The sequence below is a fragment of the Neovison vison genome, chromosome 7 (genome assembly GCF_020171115.1).
Source record: "Neovison vison isolate M4711 chromosome 7, ASM_NN_V1, whole genome shotgun sequence".
NCBI classification, from domain to species: Eukaryota; Metazoa; Chordata; class Mammalia; order Carnivora; family Mustelidae; genus Neogale; species Neogale vison.
Window position 1 is genome coordinate 13,605,294 of NC_058097.1, and position 22,618 is coordinate 13,627,911.

General features: G+C 40.9%; 1 protein-coding gene across 1 annotated transcript in view; it reads right to left on the reverse strand.

Moving 5' to 3' along the window:
* The window catches only part of PHLPP2 (PH domain and leucine rich repeat protein phosphatase 2), a 72,001-nt gene that overhangs the window by 26,238 nt on the left and 23,145 nt on the right, over positions 1–22,618 (reverse strand). The window contains exons 4-9 of the mRNA XM_044255794.1: positions 13,067–13,257; positions 7,057–7,182; positions 5,156–5,310; positions 3,013–3,159; positions 2,404–2,634; positions 1,010–1,212 (exon numbers count right to left, since the gene is read on the reverse strand). Coding sequence (XP_044111729.1) covers positions 1,010–1,212; positions 2,404–2,634; positions 3,013–3,159; positions 5,156–5,310; positions 7,057–7,182; positions 13,067–13,257 — 1,053 coding nt within the window. The remainder of the gene's footprint in view (positions 1–1,009; positions 1,213–2,403; positions 2,635–3,012; positions 3,160–5,155; positions 5,311–7,056; positions 7,183–13,066; positions 13,258–22,618) is intronic.

The window sequence follows — 22,618 nt, forward strand, 5'->3', positions numbered from 1 at the left end:
TAGGCTTTGCAGGCACGCCGGTCTCTCTTACAGCAACTTCATTCTGCCTCTGTCTCGTGAGACCAGTAACCTGTAAACAAATTGACAGTGGACATGTTCCAACCAAAGTCTATTCACTGAGATTTGAATTTCATAGAACCTTCCAAATCAAAATTACTCTTTTGATCTCTTAACCCTGCCACTAAAAAATGTATAAACCCACTTCCTTGTGGGCCCTTATAGAAACAGGTGGTGGCCAGATCTAGCCCCTGAGCTGTAGTTTGTCAACACTTTTTCTAGCCTATTATTGATACTCTATTTTGAACATGCTTGCCCACCTTCCTACCCCTCGTTATTTTGCAAAATGCCCATTATACTTCCTTAGTGAATATCCAAGTATCCTGCAATGCCTTTTTATGCATATCTCAACCACTTAAGTGTTGACAGCAAACTTAAAAGACAAAGTTGGTCTCCACGAACCTCAAACTACACTTTTGCAGAGTGGTTGAGCAACAGCACAGATGCCACTGTTCTTAGAAAACTCAGATGAGGGGTGCCTGGGTGGCTCAGTCATTAGCATCTACCTTTGGCTTGAGTCCTAGTTCCCAAATCCCGAGATCAAGTCCCATGTTGGGCTCCCTGCTCAGCGGGCAGCCTGCTTCTCCCTCTCCCACGCTCCCTCTTGTGCTCCCTCTTTCGCTGTGACTCTCTCTGTCAAATAAATAAATAAAATCTTGGAAGGCCTGGGTGGCTCAGTCAGTCAAGCACTTGCTTTCAGCTTGGGTCATGATCCTGGGGTCCTGAGATGGAGTCCCGCATGGGCTCCCTGCTCAGTGGAGAGTCTACTTCTCCCTCTGCCTGAGGCTCCCCCTGCTTGTCCCCTCTCAATCTCTCTGTCAAATAAATAAATAAAATCTTTGAAAATAAAAAAATAAAATCTTAATAAAAGAGGAAAAAATATATATATAAAAAGAAAAAACTCAGACAAGATCTACATGAGAAAAAACAGGAGGCTGGATGGAGAACTCACTGTTGGAACTGGCGTAGAGAGTTCGGAGGGAGAAGCCACTGAGCGTCAGCTCTCGCAGCTGGTTCCGTTCACAGTGCAGCTGCTCCAAGCTACACAAGGAGCTAAGATCTAAGTCAGACAGTTGATTGTCCCGCAGATCTATATGAGTGATGTACTTATTTCCCTCCAGATTTTCCGTAACCACAGTTTTCAAATGGTTCATCCTTAAATATTCAGAAATAAGGAAATCATTAGAAATAAATTCTACTGAATGTGCTTACCAAAATAAAAATAAGAGAAGTATGATCCCTTTCTCTTTCCTAAACAACTCAAAAAGTTAACTACTTGTTTCATTTTGCACGGACAGCTGCACCCTGAATTCTCTATTTATAAACTTAGACGACCCAGACTTGCAAAAACATATACAAGTTAAAGAGAAAGGGAAAAGGGACCACGCTTACAAATCATTAAAACCTTAGGAAATTAGGCAGGGATGAAGAAGCAGGCCAAAGGAAAAAGAAGAGGAACATAACTTTCAGGTTAGTGAGAAACAAAGCAGTCGTGGTGTACCACGTAGAAAACAAGAGGAAGCAGCTATACTTTCTCTCGGGGCTCTGCCTTTTCTTCCTTGTGGTAAGATTCACATCACATTAGTTATAGCGGAGGAAAATAATCTGTATCTATATGGAATAGATCAAGGGTGAATTACAGAAAATGGCTTCTTAGTTCTCTTCTATGTAGAGAACACACAGACATGTTCTCATTCCCTTGTATTTCAATAAATTTTTGTGTTACTATTTCTTTACAAGGAACATCAATGGCTTAGTGTAAATGAAAGTACATTTACACTATGCATATGTGTCTTTTATATGTACATGTCTTTTACCAGCCTCCTTTAGGAAAATATTATAGCTAGAAAATAAAACCTACAAAAAAATTGACAGGAAAACCTTTAACATTTTAATTGTAATTACAATGGATATTAAGAAGAAACCCAATGATTCAACAGAAAAATGGTCAAGTGTAAGGAAAAATACAAACTACCAATTAGCATATTAAAAAGATGCTCAACCTCACTCATAAATGTTATTTAAAGAATACTACTATTCTCTCCTACTATACTGACACTAAGGAAAAAGACTGCTAAAATCTAACACTGACAAGGACATGAAGAAGTGGGCATTCTATAAAAGGCTGCTGAGAGGGTAAGTCAGAACACCCTGTGTCAAAGGTACCGTGAAAGTATCGTGTGGTACACCCAACTTACTCATAATCTCTCCACTACTGAGCGAGAAATGAAGCTTTACTATAGTTTGGACAACAGACACTGTTCTAAAATCCTGATGTTTTGCAGAAGTGTTCACACAGAGCAAACATAAGAAAGCATCCGAGATCCCTCTGAAGAACGGCCTCACCTGAAATCCACATGTCTGATATGGCTCATCCTGCTCAGAACCCCAAGCTTTAGGACTTCCAGGCGATTTCCCGCCATAACCACTTTATCTAACATACTGAGTTTCTCATAAACCTCTGGAATTTGACTGAAGTTGTTAAAGGAAATTCCCAGGGAAGAAAGCTGTTGCAGATTTCCCAATTCTTCTGGTAAAGTCGTCAGAAAGTTGCCATCAAGACAGAGGGTTTGAAGACTGTAGTAAGAAAACAAAAAACAGACTTCAGGAAAGGTTTTAACTGGAATGGATAGCACTAGAGGGATATATTCTGACTGTATCACTAATTTATTATGAATCCAATAACGATAAAATACGCCACCTATGGAGACTCAATGACCCACATAACTGCCATGGATGGTCCCTCCAACATCAAAAATAGTCAGAGCTTCTGCTGTTGAAACTGAGGGGCTAAGTAGTTGCCCCTGCAAGCTAGTAACAGCTGCTGTCTAGAATCCTCATAATTACATGATTTACTTCACTGCCAGAGCTCATGTGACTACCTTCACTCTGAATGCCAGACAAGCTCCTTATGCTGCCAGTAAAAAATGAGTCTAGCAAAAGTCAGATACTCACTTTAGCAGACTGCCAATCTGACTCGGCAGGTCATGAATTCCGTTACAGGAGAGGTTGAGCTCAGTGAGGGTAGAAATCTCACATAACAATACAGGAAACAAACCAAGTTTATTATGGGACAAGTTTAGGCCCTTCAGCTGAGAAAATCTAAAAAGCAAACATACAAATTACAGTAATGAATGAAAAAGCCATCTGTTTTAAATGTCCACAGCAGAATCTGTTCCTCAAATATCTACTGAGTACTCACTACATGCCAAACATCGTGCACAGCACAGAACGCTGAGATGCCTAACCCCAGCTCCATACCAACAAGGAAATCAGGTCTAGGGCCATGGGAGTTCCTTTCCCTTCTCCTTAAAAAAGGTACAAAATCTTGGAGAGCCCATGCTGGTTTAAGTATTTTATATCAAGTCATACTGATATGCTTGAAATCTCTTCCTTTATCAAATTTCCATATGCAATATAAAAAACCTTGTAACAATTCACCAACTCATGGACACAGGAAGAGCTAACGAAAATGCACATCAAATCCCATTATAAAAGCAACGTTTTACATATTGAAATTATATTGACTCAGATGTCACTTGAAATGAATGGGCCACTTAAAACTTACAAATGTGAATGTGATATGGAGTCTGACTGCAATACAATCTGATAATAATTTTCAGTGCTTCTGTTTTGTTCCTAGAAGTGCAAGTATCTACACTGTCTTACCCAGAGACTGTATCATCACTCACTGGATCCACAGGCATCACTCTGGCAATTCTACTCAGAAGGATTAATGATTTTATTAGTGCAGGGTAAGCCTGACGTGGTGCTCTCCACGATGATGGTCTGTATCACCTGCTCCTATACTGGAGTCTGGTACTTCACTTTAATGCTCCTCTTTCAAATTTTCAACTTTTGATTTCCAATTGTCCTGACCTTGAGTACTTTGGCTTGGTGCCTTGACTTCAGAATTCCTAATGCTGCTCTCAAACTTCATTAACCCTATGTTCACAGTGACTAAGAAGAAAATACTAGAAACCCACTTCCTTAAAATTATTGCTTCTGTAGTTTCTACATACTAATATAATTAAAACTATTATCTCATTACTAGATAGAGGCTTGCTTATACCCAAAAAGCTTCGTAACACATCATATGGGATAAAAATCACAGTGCTTTCTCAAAATTATTCTAGAAATATTAAAGTAAAATATGCCATTTCAAGGAATATTATCTTTTTTTTTTTAAAGATTTTATTCACTTATTTGAGAGAGCGCGCACAAGCAAGAGAAAGCATGAATGGGGGAGGGGCAGACGAAGAGGGAAAGGAACAAGCAGACTCCCCGCTGACTGGGGAGCCTGACACTGGGCTCAATCCCAGGTCCCTGGGATCATGACCTGAGCTGAAGTCAGACACTTAACAACTGAGCCACACAGATGCCCCACAATATGTATTATTTTTTTAATCACCACTTAGTTTAAATGCTTTAATTTCCAATTTCTCCCTTGTTCACTAGAAGCCCACACAATTACTTATACTAGGTATTTATTCACTTCCACCCACTTTTAAAGGGTAGAGGGTTGGAAGGGGGAATATATTCTAACAAAGAACTTGGAAAATATATGGGCCATAGTCCCTTAGGAGTAAAATGATTCCTTTATCAGAAGAGAGAGGTTTCACAGCTGTCAAAAAGCTTAGAAGCTAGCATTAGTGGGTACACAGGAAAGATAAAAGCCCCAACCTGAAAATGGAATTCTTGAAATTAGGCCTATTTCCTTAAAGCTATTTAAGTTTGATACTTATGATTCAAAAACTTGCCATATACTCAATCTCCCAATTTATCCTGGCTTCAGATCATGCATCACTGTCAGTGACTTACGTAACAAGATTATCCAGATCAATGGCAGCTCAACACTGCCTCCGTAACAGAACAATTGCATCTATCCTCTTGCGTGGAGGGGAAAGGTCGGGGGCAGGGGTGGTGGTGGTGTAAGAAAACTGTATGGATAAAAAATTTTACTTCCTCTTCTAAATGGAGGGGAAATTTTCAAAAATATATACAATGGTAAGCGTGCTGACTTCCAGGCACAGATGACTAAGACGGTGATCATGATTTGATTTGAATAAGTTAGTCGGGAAACCCATTCCTCACATACCTGTAGAGAGTGTCAAGGCCCCCAGGTCTATCCAACTGCATAAAATTATGTCGCAAATTGAGGTAGGTGATATCTTGACTGTAGAAGAGATGCTCAGGAACCTCCTCAAGGCTGTAACATGACAGGTCAACAGTGCTGATTCGCTGGGACACCACCTGAACAGGGTCAAGGAGAAGAGCCATCTGAGCTACCACCAAATGTCTCTCACCCAGCATAGGAATGAATCATATTTACATAAAAAGGCACTAATTTTAAAAATGCGAAGTAGAAAAAGGTAATGAGATCCAATTAGTTATTTATAAAAACCAGTTCATTTTTGCTTTTTCCTAAAACCATAAACCATAAACTGCTTCAAAACACACAACAGTGTGTCTATAAGTAAAAAAAAAAAAAAAAATCATAAAGACAGAAAGTTAACATTTCATACAAGAAGTTGAGATGATCCAAAATATTATACAAAACTCTAACAGACAGGGTGAAATTGAAAGCCATGGCCTTTTGTATCCACACGGGCTTCGCTACTTACCAGAGCAGTTTCTTTTTTTTTTTTTTTAAGGATTTAATTTATTTATTTGACAGGCAGAGATTACAAGTAGGCTGAGAGGCAGGCAGAGAGAGAGGAGGAAGCAGGCTCCCTGCTGAGCAGAGAGCCCGATGTGGGGCTCGATCCCAGGACCCTGGGATCATGACCTGAGCCGAAGGCAGAGGCTTTAACCCACTGAGCCACCCAGGCGCCCCACCAGAGCAGTTTCTTCATCTGTGGTGAGGATAAAATTAAATAACCCAGTACACAGCAAACTAACTAGTATGCAAAAGGTGCTCAAAAAATATTAACTTCTCTTTATAAGGTCAAAAGAATGGAATAGCTACTTAAAATTGAAACTAGTTTTATTCATAAGAGATTTTATTACAACTACAATGTATGTATAGAAAATTCAATAAAACCAAAACAAGTTTATATTTCTATAACAGAATGCTAATAAAAGATGGGTTGTGAAAATTGGTCTAAAAACCAAACAAAATGCCACTGGAAAAGTCACTCATGTTTTATGGCATCTCATTATACGAAAACTATCCTTTATGCAACTATTTAGCTCCACAAGAAAAATGTGCTAAAATTCTGCAAATAGCTAGAACAAGAGAATTTGGAAACTGCAACACAGTTTTAGAGTACTTCATCTTTAAAGACTAAAAAAGCAGAAATTATGCTGAAAAGCTAATTATCCTCAGCATACAGTAACAATACTTTGTGACAGGAGCACAGGTCATATCCCATGGTAAGTTCAAATTTAAAGTGGTTCATCATGGCTGTGCTAAATACATACAAGACCAAGAAGCACTAGGCTAGGAATTAGGGAATGGCACCATCTCTCACTGACTACAGTGGTTGAGGGAAAGTCATCTGAATTTCATTGTGTCTCAATTTCTTCAAGGCCATATTCCTCTCACGAGATGGTAGAGGGCACCTGGGTGGCTCAGTCGTTACGCAGCAGCCTCCGGCTCAGGTCATGATCTCAGGGTCCTGGGATCGAGGCCCACATCAGGCTCCCTGCTCAGGGGGAAACCTGCTTCTCCCTCTGCCCCTCCTCCTGTTTGTGTTTCCCCCTCTCTGTGTCTCTCTGCCAAATAAATAAAGTCTTTAAGAGGGAAAACAAAAAGAGAGAGATGGTAGAGAGGTACATGCACCTGTAAACACTTCTGAAAGCTTTTTCTTCTATACAAATAATAAATTAAGGACCTGCTGGACTTTCACTCTTCCGTTCATTATATACTTAGAGGGGCCTAAAGTAAGATACATAAAAATTATAATTCACTCTCCTGGAGAGAGTTCAGTTTCAAATTACACCTCTCGTGGGATTTTACAGTCTTATCCCACATCAGGACGTCCGACAGCTTATCACCTTGGATGCCTGTCGCTGCCATCTCTGGCACTCGGCCAGCGTCTCAAAGCTGACGTGATAGGTCTGAGCTTGGGCTCCGGCTGAGCTGAACGCCAGTGAGTGCTGCCGTCGCTTCACTTCTTCCACCTGAAGGGGAGGAGGGGCGAGAACCAGAACCAAGAGAAAAAAATCCCAGTCAGAGAGCAAAGGACAACAAGACAAAGAACTCAATTTTCTAAAACAGGCAAAAGATTTGCATAGACATTTCTCCAAAGAAATGTATCTCAATAAAGCCGTTTAGAAAAAGCAAAGGAGTACTTCACTGAAGTATGTTGAAGGAATAGGACTCGGAGCATACTCCTCCTTAAATCTATTTATTAATTCCTCTGTAAGTCACAACACAGTCCCAGTTTGATAATTAAAGATTTGTTGCATGAATACATTCTATGGTTCTGCGCGCTGGGGGCAAGCAGGGGGAAAACACAGAGCCCCTGCCCTTAGTGTAATCTGTATTTGAGAAGGGACAAACACTCTAACACCAAAATGGTGACAAAACGTAGCATAACACAATATAATATATAATGAATAATATCAAGAAAAAGAAAGCAGGAAAAAAGCCTGGCGAACAGGGTTGGTGATCTGAATTAAGAAAGGGCAGTCAGGGAAGGCCTCACTGAGGTAACACGTGAGCAAAGACCCTAAGGGGGTCCAGGCGTGGGAACCTCCTAGGCGAGGAGCATTCCACATACAGGAACACCAAGTACAACTCGCTGCGATGCAGGGCTACATGCCGTGTTTCAGAACAGGAGTCTCTGGACCGTGTGATAAGAGCCAAAGTCTCCACTGCAAAGGTAACCCAGTTCCAACCCTTTCCACCTACACTGGGGCACAATGGAGGTAGCCGTCTGCCTGCAAAGGGTGCCATGGCCTGCTTTTTGGACTCCTCTCCCTTCTCACTAAGCCCTGGGCTAGCTCCCATTTTGACCCCCTCCAGGGCTGAAGTAGAAAGGGAAGACCAAAGGTTATTACTAGACAAGAATCATAACTTGATTTCACAGTCTCTGGGCCGAGGAGATTCTAAAGGGATGCTTTTCCACAATGGGTCCATTTAAGGGTTCTTTTGGTTACCCCCCCACCCCACCCCAAACAATGACAGTGTCTCACTTACAGATCACTTGACCTCACTAATGCATACTCTTCCAGCAGCTGACCACTCCCTCCTCAGACAGGAAAGAATCCTGTGGTCCACTGTCAGCCTATCCTCAAGGGAAGCTTATCTGACCCTCAAGATGGCCCTGCCAGGCAAGTTCTAAGAGAATCCACCCACTCATCCATCAATCTACCCACTGGCTTTTCCTCTCTCAACCCATCTGGGTCACTAACAAACCCAAGGAGACACAATGATCCCAATGCATGACCTAGGCTCTTAGGCTACCTGGCTGCTCTGGTGACAGACTCATCTCTGTCCTCAAGACTTCTTGGAGGAGGCAGGACACCAATCCACTATGCCCCCCTTACTGCAAGGGACCCATATTAAGCTCTCTTGAATCCTGCTGAAACCTCTTTCACTAGGCTTGAGGAAAAAGGCAGAAGCCATTCCCAGCTAGGAAGGCTGTAGGGATTCACAGCACAATAGCAATTCTCTTCAAAGCAATTCTCCCCCAAAATCCAACAACCCAATTCACATAGCTTTGATGAAGATGAAGTCTCTATAGTTATGGAACCACTTACATCTTTGTCTGACATCTCACTTTGATATGTCATAACTACTGAATCTTGGTGAATCAGCTGGAAACTTCCAAATTATACTCGTAAATCATTAGGTTTCTAGTAAAGACTGAATCGAATGGCAAAAACACAAAATACTTTAAGCAAAAAAGAATCATATTAAAAAGATCCCAATAAGGGGCACTTAGGTGGCTCTATCAGTCAAGCATCTGCCTTCAGCTTAGGTCATGATCTCAGGGTCCTGTGATGGGGCCCTACACTGGGCTTTGCGTTCAGTGGGGAGTCTGCTTGTCCCTCTCCTTCTCCCTCTTCCTCTGCTCATGCGTGTGCATGCTCCTCCTCTCAAATAAATAAAATCTTTTTTTAAAAAAATTTAATTATTTCTTTGACAGAGAGAAATACAGTGAGAAAGGGAACACAAACAGGGGGAGTGGGAGAGGGAGAAGCAGGCTTCCCACAGAGCGGGGAGCCCAATGTGGGGTTCAATCCGAGGACCCCTGGATTATGACCTGAGCCAAAGGCAGATGCTTAACAACTGAGTTACCTAGGCAACCCTCAAATAAAATCTTAAAAAAAAAATCAATAAAATTAAATAATATTTATAACACTCAACTGTGATCTCACAACAGGATCATTTTTTACTAGTAATAAATCATGCTAATGAATACATCAAAATAAAGGATCTTACTGAAATGAAAAACAGATAATTAATGATTGTTTTAGAATAATCTTTTTAAAAAGATTTTATTTATTTAACAAAGAGAAAGTGAGAGAACACACATAAGCAGGGGGAACAGCAGAGGGAGAGGGAGAAGCAGACTCCCCGCTGAGCAGAGAGCTGGATGTGGGACTCAATCCCAGGACCCTGAGATCATGACCTGAGTTGAAGGCAGATGCTTAACTGACTGAGCCACCCAGGCGCCCATGTTTTATTTTTTTATTTTATTTTTTTTAAAAGATTTTATTTATTTATTTGACAGACAGAGATCACAAGTAGGCAAAGAGAGAGAGGAGGAAGCAGGCTCCCCACTGAGCAGAGAGCCTGATGCAGGGCTCGATCCCAGGACCCTGAGATCATGACCCGAGCCAAAGGCAGAGGCTTTAACCCACTGAGCCACCCAGGTGCCCCGCTCATGTTTTAGAATAAATTTTAAATATTTTACTAGGGGGCATCTGACACAGAAAAATATACTCACATGATGCCAAATACTGAGAAAGGTTTGTAAATCTGAAATTCTCTTTCTGCCTCTCCCTCTGCCCTCCCCCTACCTCCACGCTTGCTGGCTTGAGCACTTGCTTGCTGTTTCTTTTTAAAATATATAAATAAATCTTAAAAAAAGAAAGAAAGAAAATAATGTTTTTGAGATTCATCCTCATTTTGGTGTATATCAGCAGTTCATTCCTTTTTACTGTTCAGTAGTAGTCCACTGTGTGGAATGTACCACATTTGTTTATTAATTCACCAGCAGTCAATGAATTTTGGGTTGTTTCTAGTTTTCGACAATTATAAATACAGCTGCTATGAACATTGATATAAAGTCTTTGTAAAGACAGATGTTCATTTCCCAATACCTAGGAGAAATGCTGGGTCATCCGATATGCATATGTTTCAGTTTATAAGAAATAAGAAAACTGTTTTCCAAAGTGACTGTACTCCCACCACTGATGTGAGAGCATTCCAGTTGCTCCTCATCTTTGCTAAATTTGGTACTCATCAGTCTTTTGATTTTAGTCATCCTAGTGGTTTGCAGAATCTGTGATAGTGATTTGCATTTCCCTAATGACTCATGATGGTGAGAATCATCCTATGTACTGATTTGCCATCTGTAGATCTTCACTGGTAAAGGAGCTGCTCAACCCTTCTGCCCAGTTTTTACTAGGTTATCTGCCTTTCTGTTGCTGTGTTGTAAAATTTCTTTATAAATTCTGGAGAGAAGTCCTTGTTGCAGATAAGCTTTCATAAAAATGTTTTGTATGTTGTTAATATGACCACACCAATTCTCTTTTGGTAGCTATGTGACTAGCATGCTTTTCCCACCATCCACATTCAACCTTCTAAGTATAGGGTCTCTTACAAACAGCAAGTACTGGGGGTATCTGGATGGTTTAGTAGGTTAAGTGTCTGCTCTCAGCTCAGGTCATGGTCCCAGGGTCCTGGGATTGGGCCCCACGTTGAGCTCCCTGCTCAGCTGGGAGCCTGCTTGTCCTTCTCTCTCTGCCCCTCCCCTGCTCATGCTCTTTCTAATAAATAAATAAATAAAATCTTATAAAATAAACAGCAAGTACTGGGATTTTAAATGACAACTTATATCACAATTATGATTACTGATATATTTCTATAGGTTTCTGTCACTATAATTTGTGATAATTTACCATGCCAATCATTTCGTTCATTTCTCTCCGCTCCTTTTCCTAAGATCCCTTAGCACTACAGAATGTTTTATGTTTTCTTTCCCCTCTCTACTTTTAGTGGCTTTCCTTAAAATTTTTACACTCATACTTTAGGTTTTTCCTAACAAACTTAAACGTTATTTGGTATTTCTATTCTCTTATTCCATGGCTGTATCACATGTTACTTAACAGACATACCACTATATCTTAAATATCATTCAAGGCAGTTTGAGCTTTAAGAGTTTATATTCATATTTAAAATATTTTAAAAATTTCAACTTTTTAAAATCAATATTAACTTTACCATCATATTTTGTCAATGTCTGCACTTATCATTATTTCTTATTTCTTACAACTTCCCTTTGAATATCCTTTCCTTTGCTATATTCTTTTCCCTTTTATTTTTGGTGGGGTTGGGGGTGGAAAGGGCTGTTATTTTCTTTTAACCTGTTTTCTTCATTCTGTCCTTCAGCCCCCAAGACCAGAACCAGGTCTCACATCAGTAAGTGCTGGGCTGCTGCCCCTGGTTGAGAGCGGAGCGCGCACATTCAATTCAGTGGGATGTGTTCACTTCCTGGTCACAGGGCACATAACTGGCTCCTTCCACTTTTCTAGGACCACAGCGAGAAAAAGACTTGGTTCCAGTCAGTGGTTAACAGCTGTTTTGGGATGTTTGTTTGTTTGTTTGTTTCTTTCTTTCTTTCCAGCCTTCCTTCAGGAGCAGAGTACCATTCGTCTCCTGCTTCAAGGAAGAAGCCTGGGCCAGGTTCTTCTTATGAGCAGAGGACTTTTAAACCCAAATAATTATAGGAGCTGAACTCCTGGGCTGCCAGAACCTTTCAGGCCCAGAACCCAGCAGGCCCTCAGATTCAGACCCTCTCACAGCATCTATTCTACATTCCATAGCACAGCTATGTCTTTTTATATATTTACCTATTTTGAATATATCTATTTTACTGATATTGCTATGCATCTAGGCCAGACTGGACATCTCAAAGCATGAATGCACCAAGTTATTTCATCTGGAAGTTCTCTAAAATTCAGACTGTTTTATGATACTCAAGATGGAAAATAAAGAAACAAAATGATGTACAGCTTCATATAAATATTAACATATACCTGTTTCTAGTCATCTGTCAGTCTGTTTCAAAGACTTGCAAATGAACTTCTGCCTAGGACGGGGAATTCTCCAGCACAGACCAGAAACGGTATGCCTCCACTCCCCTTGCTGCTGGAGAGGCGCTTGTGACCGCCCACGACTCTGAATTTAAGTCAAATGGGGAAAACGGAGAAGCTGGAAAGAATCTGTTTTGGGGATGGATGTGGCCGGAGACTGCAAGAGGCAGCATTGTTGGGTGTCATGGGGGCCCAGCAGGGGAGGCAGACGCATCATCAACAAATGGGTTCTGCAGCAGAATTTGGGGTATGAACAGGCTTTGGACCTCCCAGAGAACCTGTGATATAAATAAGCCTGCTTTATGCTTAAATTAGCCTGAGTAAAGTTGGGGTGCCTGGGTGGGTCAGTCAGTGAAGCGTCTCACTTGGTTTCAGCTCAGGTCGTTATCTCATGGGTCATGAGACTGTAAAATCATGAGATCATGAAATCAAGCCCAGTGCTGGGTTCCAAGCTCAGCAGGGAGTCTGCTGTTCTTCTCCCTATCCCTCTGCCCCTCCTCCTGCTTGCACACTCTCTCTCTCAAATAAATGAATCTTAAAAAAAAAAAAAAAAAAATTAGCCTAAGTCGGTTTCTTCTGGTTAAAACTAAGAACTCTAAAAAGCAAACTTTGTAATGCAATCTTTAATAATGCTCATACTGGCTTCTTTAAAAAGATGTGGGGAAAACGCCAAAAACTAAATGTGATTTTAATTAAGATCAAACAAATGAAGAAAAATCATTTTTATGAGTCTTACCTTTCCCCCAACCAGAGGCAAAATGTGCATCTTCCCAGTCTGACAATCCTTCACCGAGGAAACGATGAGGCACGTCCCACAGAGAACAACTAGGCGTTCAGCCCACTTATGCAGCTGGGTCTTTCCCTTGCGTACATTATAGATGCCAGACAGAAGGATTCGATCCAGATGATCCATCTGGCATGGTTTTTCTAAAAGAAAACAGAACAGGAGACAGCATTCAGAAGTCACCATTCAAGTATATGAGACTCCTACAAGGAAGAAGAAAGTATTGTGTGCCAATATTCAACAACCTCGTTTACAGATTTAAGTTACCAAGCAATACATGTATCATAAGATATGACCTCAGTTCTAAAATGTTATCTATCACTTCAGTTTTACAATGGGGGTACTGTGGATGTTCGGCCAGGGAGGAAGATTTTATTTTGGGTGCAATTGTTAATTCTTCTTCCAACACAGTCCTATCTCCGTGTACACAGAGAAAGGCAATCTGGCAAGTCATTCACATCACAGACTTTAGGGCCAGGCATGCAAACCTGAGTTTGAATCCTGGTTCTGCCACTTAGCTTCTTTGAACTACTTAATATAATCACTGAGGTTGACCTTCCTCATTTATACAGTCTGGATCATAATACTACTTATCTTTAGGGTTTTCTTTTTCAAAAATTAGCATAATTAAAGTCCTGAGCATACTTTTGGGTAACAAAAGGAGTACTGAATAAATGATAGCCACTTTTACAATGAGTCCATTCTAGACAGAAGAAATTAATAAGTACGGGAGCACACTAGTTCTGTACACATTACTCCATTCTCCAGTTCCTTGTGAGGAAGAGCTTATGGCCAATACTTCAATCAACTATCCCAATCTTGGTGGCAGAAGCTCATACGTGCATACAAAAGTTTCTTTCTTTTTGTACCTTCCCTCCCCGTCAGAAATCTTCCTAAGGCTGAGACACAGTGAATGAAACAGCACATTATGACAGAAGACAGGTTCTTGATTAAAACACGGCTAACACCAGACTACACAAAAATGAACAGGAGCACCACTAGTATGAGGTGCTGCAAAGAGCAATCAGCTGGGAGGAGAGAAGACTGCATTATACTTGATATTGTCACAGGATTGATTATGGAACCTGGCCATCCTGTCACCCTTTTAACTATGTGTTTCCCATAGATGATCTGAGGAAATGGGTTAGATCACTTCAAAGCTTTAAAACTTTCTATTTGACACTAGCTCTGGGGGAGACCCACCTCTCCTTCTATTTGAGGCCAATCCTTGGATCTATATTCCAAACTCCACCTTTCTCGGGGAGTTTGGTTCTTTTCTCTTCTCGCTCTTCAGCTCCACCCTCCTTACTGTTCCTGTCAAAGCTACAAGAGCATTCCCATTTTCTCCCGTGCCCTCTCGGTCTCAACTGTGGAATTTCTTTAGTTCAGTGATCTCCGATTTGGGAGTGTCCAAGACTTACTATGTAAGTTCAGTTTAAAATGTGGGACGCTGACACCCATCCATGGAGAGTCTAATTCACAGGGCTTGGGATGGAATACAGGGAAATGCATTTATTTTAGAAAGATTTTATTTATTTGACAGACAGAGATCACAAGTAGTCAGAGAGGGAGGGAGAAAGAGAAGGGGAAGCAGGCTCACTGCTGAGCAGAGAGACCAACTTGGGGCTCGATCCCAGGACCCTGAGATTATGACCTGAGCAGGCAGAGGCTTAATCCACTGAGCCACCCAGGCGCCCCCCCACCCGGGAAATGTATTTTTTTTTTTAGGATTTTATTTATTTATTTATTTGACAGAGAGCGCACAAGTAGGCAGAGAGTCAGGCAGAGGGAGAGGGAAAAGCTCCCCATTGAGCAGGGAGCCCAACATGGGGCTCGATCCCAGGACCCTGGGATCACGACCTGAGCCGAAGGCAGATGCTTTAACCCACTGGGCGACCCAGGCACCCCGGGAAATGTATTTTTAACAACTATTCCAGGTAGTTTAAGTGCAGTTGGTCCACAAACTGTATTTTGAAAAATTGTAAGTTTACTCTTCAAGACTCTTCTGTTTTAATTTGTGCCTCTATATGAGCTATCTCTGCTACCTCACCTCCTATTTACTCAATTTTCTTCAGTCTGGCTTCCAGCCTCCAAACTGCCCTATTCATATGATGATCATGGCCCTCAGAATCCTATCTCCTGCCCCAGTCTTCCCTTGGTTCTAATTGCATATCTAATTGTCTGCAAGACAATTCCAAAAGATGTCCCCAACCACCTCAATTTCCAGTATCAGACTAGAAAGAAAATTATCTTCATTTGCAAACTACAAGATCTTGTATATAGAAAACCCTAAGTGAGCCACAAAAAAGATAATTAGAACCAATAAGTGAGTTCAGCAAAGCTACAGGATACAAATTTTTTTTTAAAGATTTTATTTATTTATTTGACAGATCACAAGTAGGCAGAGAGGCAGGCAGAGAGAGAGCCCGGGAAACAGGCTCCCTGCTGAGCAGAGAGCCCCATGTGGGGCTGGATCCCAGGACCCTGGGATCATGACCTGAGCTGAAGGCAGAGGCTTTAATGCATTGAGCCACCCAGGCGCCCCCCAATTTTTTTTATATATACTTAGGATTTATTTATTTTGGGGCGCTTGGGTGACTCAGTCAGTTAAGTGTCTGCCCCAAGCTTCTGTCAGTTAAGTGTCTTGATCCCAAGCTTCTGGGATGAAGGCCTGCATCAGGCTTCCTACTCAGCAGGGGGTCCTCTTCTCCCTCTCCCTCTGCCTTCCCCCTCATGCTCCATCTCTGTCTTTCTTTCAAATAAATAAAATCTTTTTTTTTAAGATTTTATTTATTTATTTGACAGAGATCACAAGTAGGCAGAGAGGTAGGCAGAGAGAAGGGGAAAGGAAGCAGGTTCCCCGCTGGGCAGAGAGCCCAACTTGGGCCTCGATCCCAGGACCCTGAGACCATGAACTGAGCTGAAGGCAGAGGCTTAACCCACTGAGCCACCCAGGCGCCCCACAAAAAAATAAGTTCCTTAAAAAAAAAAAAAAAAAAAGATTTACTCTTATTTGAGAGCAAGAGAGAAAGAAAACACACAAGAGGGGGAGGGGTAAAGGGCAGAGGGAGTAAAGTCCTCAAGCAGACTCCCTGCTGAGAGTCTGAACATCTTTAGAGACTTGTATCCAGAAAACCCAGTGCAGAGATTCATCCCGGGACACTGAGATCATGACCTGAGCAGAAATCAAGAGTCAGACGCTTAACCAACTGAACCACCCAGGCACCCCAGATACAAAAACTTTTAAAAATCAACTGTATTTCCATGCATAAGGAATAAATAATTCAAAATAAAATTAGGAAACTTACTACATCTAAGATAACATCAAAAAGAATAAAATGAAAATAGTATAGGGAAAACTACAAAACATAGTTGAAAGAAGTTGCAGACCTGGGGCACCTGGGGGGCTCAGTGGGTTGAGCCTCTGCCTTTGGCTCAGGTCATGATCTTAGGGTCCTGGGATCAAGCCCCACATCGGGCTCTCTGCTCAGCGGGGAGCCTGCTTCCCCCTCTCTCTCTGCCTGCTTCTCTGCCTACTTGTGATCCCTCTGTCAGATAAATAAATAAAATCTTTAAAAAAAAAAAAAAGAAGAAGTTGCAGACCTAAATAAATGGACAACATTCAGTGTTCATGGGTTAGAAGATATAATATTGTTAAGATGAAAAATCTCCTGAAACTGATCAACAGCCATGTAATCCCTATCAAAATTCCAGCTGCCTTCATGGCAGAAACTGACACATTAATTCTAAAATTCACATAGAGAAGTACGGTAGACTCAGAATAGACAAAACAATTTTAAAACGAATTTTAAAACAAAATTGGAGAACTCACATTCCCTAATTTCAAGACTCAACTGTGGAGTATGGAGTATGAAGTTGGCATATACAGTATAGTACTTAGGGCATCTGGCTGGCTCAGTTGGTATAGTATCTGATTCTTGATCTTGGAGTCATGAGTTCGAGCACCACACTGGGTGTAGATATTACTTAAAAAAAAAAAGCACAGTACTGACGTAAGAACAGACATAGAACAATGGAACAGAGTTCATAAATAAACCTCTACATTTATGGACATTTGATTTCTGAGCAGGGTGTCAAGATAACTCCATGGGGAAAGAAGAGTCTTGTCAACAAATGGTGCTGAACAATAAGAAAGCCACAGGCAAAAGAATAAAGTCAGATCCCTTACCTCATATCATATACAAAAATTAATTCAAAATGGATTACAGGCCTAAATGTAAGACCTAAAACTATAAAACGCCTAGAAGAAAACAGTGGAATAGATCTTGTGGTCTTAAGTCACGCAAAGGTTTCTTAGGCATCAACACAAAAGGTAAAAGTGACATGGGATGCCAGTCGTTGAAGCATCTGCCTTTGGCTCAAGTCATGACCCAGAGCCTTGGGATCCAGCCCGGAGTCGGGCTCCCTGCGCAATGGGGAGTCTGCTTCTCCCTCTGCCCACAGCCCTATCTCGTGCTTCTGTTCTCTCTCTTACGCTCTCAATCTCTCAAATAAATAAAAACCTTTAAAAAATAAAGTGACAAAAAAGAAAATATAGAAAAATGGACTTCATCAAAAGTAAAAAACTGTCATGCTTCAACAGACACCATCAAGAAAGTAAAAAGATGACTCACCAGCTAGGAGAGAATAGTTGCAAATCATGAACATATTTAGAGACTTGTATCCAGAATAAAGAACTGCTACAATTCAGCAATAAAGACAAATAGCACAATTAAAAAATGGGCAAAGAATCTGAATAGATATTACTTCACAGAAGATATATAAAAGGCCAGCAAGCACATGAAAAGATGCTCCATCTCATTGTGACCAGAGAGATGCAAATCAAAACCACAACGAGATAGCGGTTCACATCCACTAGGATGACTATAATCGGAAAAGACAAACACTAGAAAGCGTTGGCAAAGATGTAAACCAACTCCACTGCAACGATCATGAAATGGTGCAGCCAATGTGGAAAGCAGTCTGATAGTTCCTCAAAAGTTTAAACAGAGACCCCTCACACGCTCCAGCAATTCCGCTCTTACATCTATATCCAAGAGAACTGAAAACACATGTCCACACAAGAACTCATACACACATGCTTGCTCAGAGTAGCATCATTCGTAAGAGCCAAAAGGTAGAAACAACCAAAACGCCCAGCAGCTGAGCAATGCATAAACCAAAGGCGGCACTGTCTGTCTACGCAACGGAACACTGTTTGGCCATAAAAAGAAATGAAGCACGGATACCTACAACGACATGGATGAACTCTGAAAACACTAGGCTGAGTATAGGAAGCCAGCCACAGAAGGCCAAGAATGTATGATTCCACTTACAGGAGCTGTTCAGAACAGGAAAGTCCATAAGGAGAGAACGGAGATCTGTGGTTGCTAGGTGCTGTGGGAGTGGGGAATGGAGAATGATGCTAATAGATACGGGGTCCTGTTTTACAGTGATGAACACATTCTAAAATTAGACTGTGGTTATGGCTGGATACTTCTCCGAATATACTAGAAGGCACTGAATTGTACACTTTTAGAGCATGAATGTTATGAGATGTGAATTATACCTCAATAAAACTGCTATATTTTTTAAAAATCTCACTATTCTCCCCAAACATGCCAATGACTTCTATATCCCCCACTCTGGTTAACAGTATCACCTACTACAAAGTTGGCTAAATTATGTAAAAATGGGACTTCATGATTGTTATCATGTTTTCAAATTGGCTAATAGTCTTTTTAAAAGTTTACATAAAAAAGATGTTATATCAATTGATATATAATTCTGAGTCTGTTCTTACTTGGCTTTATTTCTTTATATTTTATTACAGATAAATCTATCTACCACTACTCTCGTTGTGTTTTGGATAAGTCATTTACATATGAAATAACATGCTGTTTTATTAATTTTGGAGTGTTTGCTAGACATTCAGTCTCTGATCTGAAGTGATTATAAAAAAAAGGGAAAAAATGAGGAGTGCCTGGGTGGATTAGTTGGTTTGAGTGTCCTACTATTGATCTCAGCTCAAGCCTTGATCTCAGAGTTCAAGGCCACACTGGGCTCTATGCTGGGCATGGAGACTACTTAAAAAATAAAACAAACAAACAAACAAAAACGAGAATGAGAAAGTTCTAGTAAATACTCAGAATGTGTAAAAGTTCGAATTAAAAAATAGTTTTACAATCTCAAAAGCCAAGGTTCTATGTGGAAAATTACAGATAATTTTAACTTCCTTATATTTATACATCTAAATGTTCTGTAAAGAAAATGTAATGTTTTTATAATTTTAAAAAGTTGCTTAAAAAAACAATCAAGGGCAACCCTGTAGCAACGAGTTCCTCTCATATAATATAATATATAATATAATCTCTAAATATCATTTTTCATTAAAATGAACCAGGAGGGGACGCCTGGATGGCGCAGTTGGTTGGACGACTGCCTTCGGCTCAGGGCGTGATCCTGGAGTCCCGGGATCGAGTCCCACATCAGGCTCCCAGCTCCATGGGGAGTCTGCTTCGCTCTCTGACCTTCTCCTCGCTCATGCTCTCTCTCACTGTCTCTCTCTCAAATAAATAAATAAAATCTTTAAAATGAACCAGGAGTCCTTAGAAAAAGAGTTTATTCCTGGTCTGAGTCAGACAATGAAAAGATGAGCTTAGGACATCTTGTTGTGCCAAAACTTAATGGAAAATCCAGAATGCTATCATAAACTCCTGGGGTCATGCTGAAAGGACCGAAGCCAAGGTAAAGAGCTCCCACTAGCTGAAATGGGACAAAATGAGCAACAAAAAGAGTAAAGGCTGTAATGAGTCAAAACAAATACATAGAAGCCCTGAACTCACAATGACAGACAAAAAGAATCATACAGACTGTGAATATAAACTGAAAAACAAAACAATAGAGTTTCTAGAAAATAATAAAGGTAAATTTAGACTGTTCAATTGGACTATATTAAAATGAAGTAATCAAAAGACACCATTAAGGTTCTGGTTCTGAGTAAGATGAAGAAGGCGCACTCCACCCTGTCTTTCCCACTAAATGCACCTATAAGACCTAGACAGAACGCACGGAGCAGCTATACAAGGAAGCCGAAAAGTAAAGAGCAGCACGCAGATTAGGGAAGAAGAACACAATCTGAATTACCACCCAAGCGGTGGCAAGTTTCTCATTGTTTCCTCCTGTGACATCTTCCAGCCCAGGACTCGAGAAGGCCCAAGATCAGAGGCAGGTGCTGGTGTGGACAGACAGCTCTAGGAAATGCCCTCAGGTCTTATCTTAAGGAGGAGAAAAGGGGTCTCCTAACACTCAGAGAGAGTGGGAGAAATTCCTCATCCCTTTCCCTCTTTTCATTTTCTTAAGTTCCAGCCCCCCAAAGTGAAGACACAGGCACCTAAAACTCTGAGGGGTGTGACTTCCTCTCTGGTTGGAAGATCTGCAATCCCACGGTGAAACCTGTTCAATTTTTGGTCTCCCTGTCCCACTGGGAGTCCTGCAGTATGGATGCCCTTGCAGGACGTGTCCAACAGGGCAGGTTAAATAAAACCCCAGGAAATAGCAAAGAGGAAGGAGATCTGGAAAATGACCCCCCTAAAGTTGTCTATGAACTCCAGGCTCACCCTTGAGGTATACAAATGTGAATGTGATCCCAAGCAGCAAGCCAAAATCTCTGACAACTGAACTAAGGGATGGAGCCAAAGGGGGAGAAGAAACAGCTCAATGCTGAAAAATGGTTTGAAGAAATGAAGGAAAACTCCTCGAGTGAGAAAGATTATAGTGAAACTTATGGATTCAAGAAGTTCAGTGAACCCCAAACAAACCCAATGGAATTCTAGCTCAGATACTATATAATCAAAGTGCTGAAAATTAAAGACAAAGTCTCAAGAGAAGCTGGAGAAAGTGGAAGTACTATTTATACCAGAACAACAGTTCAAATGACGACATGAAGGGTGAGCGGGAGGAGTTCTCTGTACTAGCCCTCCCACTGCTCTGAAAATCGGAAGTTAGCTCCAAAAAAAAAAAGTTAAACCAAAAAATATTGGCAGATATGTAAGAAGGTGAAAATGAAATATTTACTTACATTCAAAGATCAAAATAGGAAACCTCACAACAAATTTCAAATTTGCAACAGGCTCTCATACCACACAAAAAACTTCTATTTGAAGTATTTCACTAGAAAACTTGGCAAAGCAGTGGTGGCTAAAGGAAGTCCACCATCTGGTTTCATGATCCCAAATAAATCTTACATCTTCAGGCCTTAGTTTCCTAAGTTTAAGACCAAGAAGTTGGATTAGGTGTGCTCATGGATGGATCCCTCATCCTCCTCTAAACTCTCTCCCCAACAACTGAACAGCGGAGTATCTTAGAAGTTAAAAAGATGAAATTTAGAAGCAGACAGATGTATCTGCTTCCCGGCTCTGCTATTTGACTGGGGCATATGACAGTCTCTCAGGAATAATCACACCTACCTAGAAGGTTTTAAGGGTTACATGAGACAAGGTATGCAGAGTGCTCAGCACTTGAGAAAGCACTTGGCACACAGCAAGGGTATAAAACCAAAGCTAGTTATTATAATGAAAATTCTGCCTGCGTTAAGCCTCCTTTCCCTACGTTTAAGAATTCTTTCCGGGTATCGTGACAATTTCCACAGTTTTAACATCCCCACCTACCCTACCCCCAGATCTGTATGTCCTAAGCTCTAGTTTCACATTGTCAACTACCTGTCAGACATCTCACCACCACTTAAAATGAAACATTCCCAAAACCAAGTCATCACCATCCCTATGAAGCAGCTCCTTCTTACAACTCAAGCCCTGACATTCTCCTGAAGTAACCCCGGCTTAAAACCTCAGTGTCAGCTTCAATTCTTACGTTCTCTTCCTCACTTCCCCTTTTCAGTCAGCCATCAACTCTCACCGATTATGCCTTCAAAAAGTCTCTCGTTTGAACAATTCCTTCCCATTCTCCACTCCAGACCCCTATTAATTCACATCTGAATTATTCTCCACACTGGTGCCAGACTCACCTTCTCTGGCTCACTTGGATCCTCTCCCTTCCTGCTATCATCTGCCAAATGAAGACTAAACTCCTGATACTGCCCTCAACACCCAGAACAATCTGGAATCAAATTCTCTGTGATTCACAGGACATATACTGAGGTGTCTACCACCCAAGTCCTCCTTTTCCTTTCTGCTTAATGAAATTCTGACAATTTTTAGAGAACCAACTCAAATACTACTTCTGAAGAAGGCTTCTGAACAAAGGCTTCTCTGATTCCAGAGATCTCCCTGATTTTTCAGAGAAGAACAGTGATATGGTACTTCCCTACCAGCTATCAAAATGTGTTATACAAGTATATTATTTAAAATAATTTTGGCATTAGCACGAGACAAATTGGTCAGCTCTATCGTGTCCAAAAACAGAATCCAAAAATAGAACACTGCCTTTATAAGAACTTAAGAATAATAAAGATGATATTTCAAATCAGTAGGAAAAGGATGGTGT